Below are 11,591 nucleotides of genomic sequence, written 5' to 3'. Positions count from 1 at the left end.
TTACTCTCCTGAAGAACAAAGCGTGTGGCATTCCTACATCCCTGACCCTTGTCGCAGCACAGAGTCTGATATGCGGAAACCGCTCAGTACCTGGAAACGGCGTGTTCTCCGCGGTAACCCGCGACGTAACCCACCACAGTGGCCTCACCCGAGCGTCACTGGCTGGCTTGACTCCGCAAGCAGCCGATTAGAAAAAAGGGGAGGGGGCTCTGCTCCCTTCCTAGGTGGCTTCCAAGGGACACTTTTCTTCCCTGCCCCTCTTTAGCCCAGAGTAGGAAAAGGGGACCAAAAGTCGGTAAGCAAGCTTGTCATGGTGGCACAGTCCCTCCCAGACCAGTAAGCAGTTCTCCAGTGTCTCTTTACCAGTGCTTGGAACACTGACCCGGGATCTTTTTTTGCTTAAATTTAGAAGAATAAATCTAGCACTTGGGATGCGTGCAGGGGACAGTCTGTGTCATGACCTATGAGATGGCATCCGAATCACATGGAGGACTTGATAGGACACACTGTGCGTCCTCACCCCCAGAGTTTCCGGGTCGGCAGATCCGGGTAGGGCTGGATCCCATTTCCGACCTGTGCCCAGTGAAGCAGGTGCTGCTGGCCTGCGGGCCATGGCGCTCGGTGCTCAGCGGGGGCACCAGCGGTGACCCCAATCGCTCCAAAGGTAATCATTCTGAAATTGTTAAAGTGTTTTAAAACACTCTGAAAATAACTCTTTACCCACACTCCTCCTCCCGAGAGAAATACCACAGAAAGTGCTCTCGGGAGCATTTTGCCTGAACTGCCCCAGACCCTTGCCCGGAACTGATTTTCATTGTGATCATTGAGTTTGTTCTCATCTGTGGATGGCTTCTAGCTCATCTCAAGAAGAATCCTGAAATCACAGAACCGTGCAGCCCCCAGCGACCAATATGTTTCTGGTTCCACGTACGGAGAACACACAGATGGGTTCTCGAGGCAGTCCAGAGTCCCCACGTAACTCTCCCCTGGCACAGAACACAGTCGGGCCTGTGTATTGGTTAGAGGATCAATGGTCCTTCTGCTCAACTTTCTTTTTTAGACAGCCCCAGATGCAGGGGTAAATGTTCTCACCCACACAACTGGTGTGATACAATAAGCATGGGCTATAGAACAGCCCCCTCCCTGCTGCCCTTCCTTAGGAAGTCAAGTAGAAGGCTGGGACCCAAAGGAGAAGGGACATGAAGATTTGAACACTGTGCTTGGTCCTACAGAGAAGCCTCTGTCCCATGAGAAACTTTGAGCCTCTGGTTTGTAATCCATGTGGTCCTAAGATAGTGGGTCTGAACGCTGACCACACATTAGAATCACCAGGGGGAGCTTTCAAAAAGTGCCCGTGTTCCATACCAGCTGGTCTAGATAGGTGTCTGTTAAAAAAAAAAAAAAAAAAAGGAGGGAGGTAAGAATTTAACAGAGAGAAATGAAAGCAAATGTCACCAAAGGACATGTACAGCAAACAATATTGACTTTATTCATGATGGGAAAAAGAAATGGAAACAGGACAATGGAAAAGTGTGGTTGGGGTTACCTGGAAGAGGCTGAAGGGAATTTTCTAGAATGCTGGAAATGTTTATCTTGATCTATGCTGTGTGTGTGTGTATCTATCTATGAAAATGGTGTATATCGCTAAGATATACATGACAGATTAGTGCACTTCCCACATTATACATGTTTTATGCTTTGATTAAAAAGTAAACTATAGAATATCAATGCTCTGGCCCTAGTCTGGAGACTGTAATTTAATTGGATAGTCTTCAAGCCCCCGATGATTCTCTCGTGCAGTAGGGGATGGGAAGAACTGTCTTCAAGAACAGGGCCCACCCAGGTACATGCCGTAGGCTGGAGGGGCCAAAGGGGGCCCCCTGCTCGCATGTGGGCCAACTCACCAGGGTTTGCCACAGCGAGCACTTGTTTTGAGTCTCCTTTGCATGCACACACCCTTTGGGGATCCTTGGTGGTCAGGGGTCTTCCCAACAATTTTGGGTGGTCGGGGGTCTTCCCAACAATTTTGCCGGCATGTGGTAGAAGAGTTCAGCACAGAGGAACCTGGGATCTGGGGGAAAGTCTCCCCTAGGCCTCAGATTGCTAGTGTGGCCACATGTGCAGTGGGCAGAACCTTAAAAGGAGCGAACAAGGGTCTGGTATTGGGGGAGGATCTGGCAAGTGGAACCTAAGCCTGGCAGGGGCGGGTGTCCACAGCTGGGGCAGGAGCGGAGATGGGCTCTCTCAGAACCCTCTACCCAAGAGAGCACCACGCTTCTTGTGAAGGAGAGCGGCTCCTGCATTGGGAAAATATATGCTAATCAGATCTCACATTGATTCTGAGGGAAAGCTCCGGCTTAAAAACACTTGAAGTTTGGGTCGGCAGAAGGTGCCGCCAGCAACTTTTCTCTTCCTTCTTCCATTTCTTGGCCAAGGCTGAGAGGCTGGCGTGCTGCCCGGCCTTGGTTAGGATCCTGGACTTGAGGAATTCAGGGGGTGGATTAAAACAGACAGGTGGTAGATTCATCAAGGAACAGACAAAGGGGAGATAAAAGGATTAAAAATACATAGTGAGTGTATTGTCTTCCCAGACAGAAGTGAATGGGAAATCTCAATGCAACTGCCACAAACCCAGAGCCAAGGAATAAAATTGAATTGAAATGTTCAGTCCCTTGAATACAGTTTCTAGGAAGCGTTTTGCTCATTAGCTGGGGAAGACACGTCATCACAGCAGTCAGAAAAAAAAACTTCAGGAATTTATGCGCAGATGGAAAATGTGGATGTGGAGTCAGTTAGGTCTTTCTCAACAATAAGGAGGAGACCTAAAGAAATGTTCGTGCAAAGCAGGGATAACCAATGCCTGGATGGCTGGAACAGGGTTAGGCGTTAAGAAGCAGAGTATTTCGGGGCACCTGGGTGGCTCAGTGGGTTAAAGCATCTGCCTTTGGCTCAGGTCATGATCCCAGGGTCCTGGGATTGAGCCCCGCATCAGGCTCTCTCCTGCTTCCCCCTCTCTCTCTGCCTGCCTCCCTGCCTACTTGTGATCTCTGTCTGTCAAATAAATAAATACAATCTTAAAAAAAAAAAAAGAAAGAAAGAAAGAAAGAAAGAAAGAAAAGAAGCAGAGTATTTCGAAAAAGTCTTAGGGTTCTCTCTGGCCTCCAGATAGAGGCACCAATTTCACCACAGTTTTCAAGTCAGAATATTTCAAGAGGATTTCCTAGCTATGATGATGTAGAAGTAAACGAAGGGAAGGAATCAGAAGGAAGCAGTGTGACATAGTAGTGTTGGAAGAGAAACTGAGACATAGTAAACATTTAAAGAGTTTATTTGAGCAAAAATCTATTCAGATCCGCTAGCTGCAGACTAAAAGTGCTTAGGGGTGCCCCACCAACAGGAGCTCAGGGACAGACTTTCATACAGTAGACAGGGAAGCAACGTGAGGAAATTATTGATTGATGATAACCCAGTTCCTGGTCGGTTGTGTGCACTGGTTGTCCTTGGGTTTCAATTTTGTAGCCTAGAGACATCATCGTTGGATTGGGTTTGCTTCTCTTGCAAAGGTGGTGGTGGGTCATGGGTGCAGACACAGCTTCCGCCTGCGTGCCCAGGCCCCGGCCGGGCCAGCAGAGAGGAGATGAGACCGGGGCACCCAGGAAAGAGAGATGGAACTGTGATGGGTAGGGTGTGGGAGGGCTGGAGCTACAAGAAGGAATCTGTCATCTCCAGGAGCCTCAGAAGAACGGGGATGAAAAGTTAGGGAATCAGGCTGAGGTGGCATGAGGGGAGGCTGCCCCCTAGTGGGGGACACATAGAATTGCCAGCTAATGCCAAGGACCCTCCTGTCCTTGCTCCTGCCCCCAGGAGCTATCATCACCTCATGTTCTAACTCAGCCAAGGTCATGTCTCCCAAAGGCAATGCTGAGACTGGACGCCGGAAGACTGAAGCCGATCAGCAGCAGCACGTCGGGGTGTCCTCGCTGTGGTCGGAAGGCTGGGAGGCCCCATGTGGGTTGGTCTCTAGTGGCCAAGAACCTTCCTCTGCTAGCACCGTGGAGAGTGTGGGAAGAGGTTAGCTCCAGCAGGAGAGAGGAAATCAGAGCTGTGGGTGGTATGACAGCCCAGACTAAGCTGAGCCCTTTGCCCAAGCACAGGTGCCAGCCCATGGGTTGGTAGAAGTGCGAGTGTGATTGGGCACCGGGGGCGTGGTTCTGGTCCAGTGCTCGAGGCAGAAGCAGCCTTGTGGGAAGAGGAAGGACTCCAAACCAGCACGGCTCTTGCCCTCTCTCCCTTCAAACTCTCTGAGGGGAACACTTGATCCTCAACCACCCTCCAACCCTCCCCCCCCCACACCACAACCACTGCCCCTGCCCGGTCCTGAGTAGGAGAACGACTCAGTCCAGGGAAGGTCAGGCCTCTGGGGCAAAGGTGCCTCCCTGTCCGGTCAGCCGCGACGGCAGGCAGGCAGTTGGCTCTGACCTGAACTTGGTAACACTGACCTGTGTTCTTGGCTGAAAAGTTCTACCAGTCAGGGATTGCCTCTTGGACTCTGGCCTTTCATTCGTTCATTCATTCATTCATTCATTCATTCATTTTTTTGAGAAGGTACAGAGGAGGGGCAAAAGGAGAGGGAGAGGGAGAGAGAATCTTGAGCGACTCCCCTCTGAGTGTGGAGTCTGACGCAGGGCTCCATCTCACGACCCTGGGACCACGACATGAGCCGAAATCAGGAGGCGGCCGCTTAAATGACTGAGCCACGCAGGTGCCCTGGCCTCTGGCCTTTTAAACCCTGGCTCGAGAAAAAGCAACTTCAGACAGAGGAATGTGGATCTAGAAAAGGGCTTTGTGGAAGGCTTACAGTTAGGGGAGTGACCCGTGCCATGTCTTGCCTCTCAAGGTCTGTAACTTCCCAGACCCCGGCTCTCCTTTTCTCCTCAGTCAGGGTCCTGCTCTTCAGTGTCCAATTGGAAAAATCCTTAGAGACTTTTCAATTAAGTGAATTATGCATTTCCAGGATTCATTCTGGACCCTGTCTTCTCTCCACACTGGGTAGAGGTTTACTGGCCTTGCCTCGTCCTTTTCAGAACCTCCACACGCTCACACCACTTACACTCATATTCAGCCCAGAACTTTGGTCTCAGGCGTCCACTGGCCCATTTGATATCTGCATCTGTGTGCCTCACGAACATCTCAAACTCAGGATCCCTCAAACTGAACCTCTACTCTTCATTCAGTAAATCCTAATGACTCTAGCTCCAAAATACATAGGCAATGTACCCACTTTTCCCCCATCTCTTCGGCTTCTACTCGTGCTTGAAATAACAGCATCTTTCCCACTGAACTTGCCTTGGCCATTTTCCCCCTGGTGTTACCTCTTAATGTGACCCTCAACTTATTCTCTCTGAATGATCAGAGTAATCTGGTTAAACTACAAATTAAATCATTGTAGTCTCTTATGTAACTCTTTTCATGGCTACTCCTTGTATTCAGAATGGAATCTGTCTGACCCCCATCTGCCGTGCTAGCCATTAGTATTGCTCATCCGTGCCTTCCAATTTTTCCCTCCTTCCAGGCACATGGAACGATTTCATATCCCTGAAGGGAAGATAGGACTGTGAGACTTGCTTTGGGCAATGAAATATAAGTAGAAGTGATTGGAAAGCTGGAACCTGACCATTAGTGAGGGCACTCTCTTCTCCTGCTACAGCGTTAGGGAAACCAGTGTTGATATTGCAGGGATTTGAGAAATTCACCCAAATACACATGGACTTTTTATGAGTCACAACAATCTCATGTTGTGAGATTGGAGGGTTTGTTTCTGCAGCAAAACACAGTCTATCCTGACTAACACATTGTAGAAAGAGGGGTTGCATGTGGCAGTCCTCTTCAAAACAAAGCAAAGGACAAAGGTTTTTCAGAAAATGTCCTCGTTTTCATTAGACTAAAAAAAAAAAAAATTAACAATGGCTCTATTGATTATTCCCAGAAATCCAATCCCCAAATTGGAGTGGATTTCTGGGTGATCCAAGAAGCAGGCACACATGGATTTTTGCCAAGTAATGACACACCTAGTTAACAGCTCTGGGTGAAGATAGACAAGACTGGATCACTGTTGGGGCAAAAAGAGGAAAATACAAGTGAAACTTTACAGAGAGATTATCTGATATGAAGGAAAGGCACCTTTGGTGTGTTTAAGTATCATTACTAAAGTTAAACATTAACCAGGAGAGACCTACTTTCTTCCCATAACCCAAGCAGTAACACCTGCTTCCCTTTGTTTTAAGTTTAACATATCCCAGGAAGGATCTGAGGGCTTCAAATTCAACTGAAAAGGAAGGCGTTTGTGGGGCATATGTATTTTCCAAGCAGGAGCATTTCCTTGTCTCCTGCTCAGGCTCCTCTTACCATATATCTTCAATGACAGGCCTGGCAGTGTTTAATAACTTAATTAGGAGAGAAAAAGTGAGACAGAGGGAGAGAGAGAGAGAAAGGGAGGGAGGGTGAGAAAACAGGTAAGTGAGATGGACAGATGGATAGAAGGAAGGCAGGAAGGCAGGTAGGTAGGAAGGCAAGAACAGAGGGAAGGAAGGAAGGAAATATACCTGTGATGACATTGGAATCTGCAGTCTCAGTGAGAGGGGAGAGATGGCCAACTTTCCTGAACATGCCTTAAACACACAAAATAGTAGAGTTTTTCTTTCAACCCACAGTAACCATACTTTGGGAGCCTCCGCTGAAATAGTATGGTCACTACCAAGGAATGTAGTGACTTCTCAGTGAGCTGGCCTCCAGACACAGTAAGCAGAAAAAGGCAATTCTCAGAGCTCATCTCCAGATCATGTGAGAAATCATCAGAACATATTGAAAACAAGGCTGCTCACACTCGTTGGCTCTAGAGCCCCTGCTAAGGCATTCCTATGGCTAGGGTGCCAGTATCACGTTCCAAAATTCCCATTTCTAGGGACAGAGAAGATGCCTACGGGGCCTCCCCAAGGAATTGGCATCTAGGGCTCCAGTCATATCTTCATATACAAGCACAATGGGGCCACCCTGATCAGATACACTCTTTCATCCTAGACTGTGTGAGATCTGGCCTAGGCAATCTCTTCTTTTCTGAAGGACAAGACCATGCCACCATGAAGTTCAAAATCCCTACCACTCAGTTAGTCTGGTTCTTGCTCCTAGCTAGAGGCCCGACTCATGGCTCTGCCTCCTGGGTTCTTGGATGAGGCCATCCATGGTTTCAATGTTGAGACATTTGGCTGAGTAGGAAGCTTTAGGCTGGGCCATACAAGCCCAGGTTTCTGGCAGTTTGAGAGATCCTGGGCGTTTTCCTCTGGGGAAATGGATAGTGAGCTGGCTTTCCAGACCTGTGTGGGTTCTTCTTGGAAAGAGGGTGCCGAATGTCCACATTCAAGCCAGATCCCTCTGCCTTTGTCTGGGCATTGCTCACCGGACTTTCACACTGGGCTGTTGGTAGCTTGGTGGTCCCTTCCTGGGTCATCTGATTGTTTTCAAACAGGCCTGGGTCTCCTTCCTGAGGGAGCCTTTGTTTGGACCCCATGAGCTTGTTCTTGTGTTTCACTGGAAGACTGATTTCCTGGTGGGAGGTTTGAACGCAGCGGTACATCTCCAGGTGTGTGTGCCATGGAGATTCAGGGCCCTGAAGACAGCCACCGTCAGCCTCCTCCAGCATCCCCTTGGCCTCCAGATCTGCCTCTTCTAGGGAAACTGAATGTCTTCTCTCCTTGTTAATCCAAACAGGACTGACCACAGACTCAGCAGGAGCAGGCGTGTATCCTCCTGGCAAAGCAAGGCACCAGCAGGGTCACCACTGGTAGGTACATGGCAGTGCTCATTCCGGTGGTCTCAGAGGTCTCGAGCCATGGGAATATTATCCCAAATGTGTATTTACACATAGATGTGGGTCACACGTGATCCCACGTGTACCTGCTCCCACCTGTACCCTCCCTCCCCTGCCCACACACTCACACCCACACAAACCCTCTCTAACACATACACACACTCATGCACATGTACTCATTCATTCAACAAACATTTATCGAGCACTTATTACATGCCAAGCATCATTCATTCTAGGTCCAGGGAATACAGCAGCAAACGAGACAAAATCCACATCTTCACGGATGGGTTCTAGTGGGCTAGGAAAACGCTAAGCAAAGGAATGTGTTACAAGAAAATTACAGGGAGGAACCGATGCTCTGACGAAAATCTGAAGCAGAACAGAGTTTAATAATCGATTCCAGTTCCTAACTGCAGCGAGGGAGTGACCCCAGGGCAGAGCTAGGGAACGAGCGTTCAGATTGGAAGAATGGAACAGAGTCATAGGCACTGGCCAGTGGAAAACATGACTCTTCACCTACAGGGTTTTCTGTTCTGGGATTCCCATAATGGGTTTACAGCCCAAGGTGCAGGAGGGAGGAGCGGTATTTCAAAGCAGCTCCTTTTGGAGGACTAGAGCCTCGCCTTCTCCCACCCCTCGGACACTGATCTGGGAACACAGTTACAGCAGCTCCGGCTTCTCTGAACTGGCTGCAGGGATGATGGTCCAGACCGGTGTCTCTTTTTCTCGGGCACCTGTTTTTACCACCTTGTGGCACACGACAGTTTATCGCTAACCCTTGGTGGTAGAGAGGGTTGTGGCAGTGACTGAAAGGGATTCCAAAGAGAGTTGGTCTCTTGCCTCTGGATCATGAGTGGGGCTCCCTTGAGCCTCATGGCACTTGTCCCTGCGGGAGGCCCTGGACGGGACAGGTGCGCGCAGGAGGGGAGAGACGGTGCTGAGCTATGAAGGCAGAAGGAAGCCCCTAGAGCTCCGGGTCTGGGAGTCTGCAGGAAACAGGACTGGTGGGGCCATCTCTGCAAACCGCAGAGGGACTGAAAATGTGTTCTCACTTCAGGACTCCCTGGTTTTTCTCGACATAGACACCCCGACTAAAAGTCCAGAATGCTATGTACTTATTTGGGAAGAGGGGAAGAGGGGATATGATAGGAAAACCTTGGAACTAGTATCCTCTCCATTATGTCCGGGCAGATGGCGGGACTTGGTTGCAGAAAGGAGCCTCCTTCCCTGTCAGTCCCAGTCCGGGGTCCACAGAAGACAAGGAAAAAGACCAAGTGGAGGGTACACCTGGACCCCGACCCCAAACAGATCCTGCTGAGTGGCTGACTTCACCTGGGAGTCACAAGTCTTCTCTGATAAAGCAGAGTCTTGTCCGACCAGCCTTCTGGCATTAACCTGGCCAAACTGATCGGTGAGGATAGCTTGGGAGGGTGGGGAGGCACAGAGAGCATGGGAGAAAGATCCAGAGGATTGGGTTGGGGCAGGGGCATGTCGAGTTGGCCCGTCTTTGCAATATGAGTCCGAATTGTGGGTCTGCTGAGCCTGGTACTCTCTTGCTTTGATGAGTGGTTTAATTTCTTGTTTGCTGAATGACTGAATGAATAAACACGTTCAGGGATGGACTAGACCTTTAGGAACCTTTTGGTGTCCACCCTGCAGAGATGGGGAGTGTCTGGCTGTGCCAGTTCAGTTCACACAGAACAGCCCCAGGAATGGGAGCTGGGCACCCTCCGCTCCATGGGACCACTGTTATCTCCACAAGGCAGCACACTTCCCGTCCCAGATGGTGATGTCCCTCTGGACCCTGATTCCTTCCCAGCTGGCCTAGCATTGGGTGGACCGCTCAGGGAGTCTTGAAGAAACCCTCAGGCACAGCATTGCCCTTCCCACCTCCCTCCACCCATTCATTCCTCTATTAAAGAGAAGGGCTGGGGTGGAGCCTTATGCTCCTAACTTATCCAGGAACAAAATCTGAGTTCCCAGAGGGAAGAGGCATTCATTCTCTCCTTGAGGCTTCTGTATCTCATGCCTACTTAGAAGTTGTTTGAGACCATGGTAAGTAAGCTCCATGAGTCTGGGTCCCTGAGCGCCACGTGTCCTCTGGCCCATGGCGGACTGTTGGGAGCACCGTGTCTGCTCTCTCCAGGACCAGTTTCTCTGCTTTGCAGGAGGCGAGACCCAGCCAGGAAGTGCTCCCATCACCCCCACCCCCAACCTGGCCCAGCAGGGGGCCGAGCCACCTCCACCAGGCAGAACAGTCTGGCAAGGTGAGAACCTACGAGTGGAGGCCAGGTACAGCAGGTGGCTGGCTAATGCCTGGCTGAGGCCCCTGCAGGGGAACTGAGCCAAGCAGAGCTGCCCAGAACTGGCCTCCTGCTGGGCTCTGCTGGCTTGCCTGCTCTTTCCCACCAGGAGGACCCACAGAGCCCCCACTGGCCCTGGCCGCAGCCCACCACCCATTGTGCCCATAGCCAGGCCCTCCTCCCTCCGCTTTTGGCTTTTGTCCCAGCACCTGCCCAGCCCTACCTGTCGGGAGCACCACCAGGTAGGCCCGCGCCCTCTGCTGCCTTCGCAAGCCTTCGTACTGGGCTCGCAGGACCTGGATGCTGAGTGGGGGCTCTTTCCCCGGGGCCTGAGTGCCCGAGCCCTCAGCCATGAAGCAAGACTCCAGCTGCCAGAAATGCGGCAGGGCAAGGCAGAAACAGGGCCACCCCTTCATCTGGATCCGGGAGAAAAACAAACAGTGATGGGCGGGGCGAGGGAGGGGAAGAGAAGGAGCGGTGGGGGGCAGGGGGGTGGTGGGAGTGAGGAGGGCAGGTGGAAAGGTCGGGGGGGAAGGGAAAGAGGAGGGGGAGGAAAAGGTAAGGGAGATGAAGGGAGATGGAGGGGAGGGGAGGGCAGGGGAAGTGGGACGTGGGAAAGGAGTGAAACTAAGGTGAGGGGAGAAGGAGGTGGGGAGCCATGGGGGGGGGCAGGAGAAGGGAAGCGGGGAGGAAAAGAAGGAGCCAGAGGGAAGAGGGGAGAGGGGAAAAAAGAGGTCCCCAAGAGGAAAGGAAGGAACAGAGGAGGAAGGTGGTAGGGCAAAGGGGGCTAATGGGATGAGAGAGGAGGGAAAAGATGGGGGCAGGTGCTGGCAGCGGGGGGGGGGGGGGGGGGGGGGGGGGACCTGGAGCGAGATGGAGGGGCGTGGGGTGAGGGAGGAGGAGGGGAAAAAGAGCAAGGCACGCACAGCTGCTCTGAGCCCTTCTGGGTGCCCAGGGAGGCCCCGTGCTCCAGGTCCTTCACTGCTGGATCTCAGTGTTCAGAGTCTAATCCCCAGAGCTCCTGCGCAGTGTCCCGCGTCCCCCCTGAGCGGGAGCTGATGCTGGGCTGGGCCAGGCGCCTGCTCAGCTCACACCTCTTGGACTGAAACCTGGAATCTCATAGGCAAACCTGTTCGTTTGGTTTCGATAGAAAAGGAGCACCCTCTGCAGCCTCACAAAGCTGTGCCTCACAGTGCGCTTCAGCCATGCCCCTGGGAACCCCAGCAGCAAAGGTGCCCCCCCATCTCCACTCATCCAGCACACACATCCCAGGAGGAAGCCCGGCCCCAAACCTTGCCCTGGGGACAGAGGCAGGGGAGCCCTGTCCTCTAGCCAAGTAGGGAGCTGGTGTTTCTCTTACCTGCAGCGAGGCGCGCCCTCAACCCTGCTGGCCAGCCCCACTAGCTCTATATCCCCTTGGAATC

The 11,591-nt window shown here is 51.6% G+C and overlaps 1 protein-coding gene across 1 annotated transcript; it reads right to left on the bottom strand.

Moving 5' to 3' along the window:
- Positions 1-7,276: 7,276 nt before the first annotated feature.
- Positions 7,277-10,583, bottom strand: C9H9orf152 (chromosome 9 C9orf152 homolog). Its single transcript, XM_044264262.1, has 2 exons — positions 10,391-10,583; positions 7,277-7,803 (listed from the first exon to the last, which is right to left on the bottom strand). The coding sequence occupies exons 1-2, from the start codon at positions 10,581-10,583 to the stop codon at positions 7,277-7,279; spliced, it is 720 nt and encodes a 239-aa protein (XP_044120197.1).
- Between the last annotated feature and the right edge of the window lie 1,008 nt (positions 10,584-11,591).

Source organism: Neovison vison, chromosome 9, assembly GCF_020171115.1.
Source record: "Neovison vison isolate M4711 chromosome 9, ASM_NN_V1, whole genome shotgun sequence".
Lineage (NCBI taxonomy): Eukaryota > Metazoa > Chordata > Mammalia > Carnivora > Mustelidae > Neogale > Neogale vison.
The sequence above is the reverse complement of the archived record's forward strand: the minus strand, read 5'-3'. Positions and strand labels throughout refer to the sequence as shown.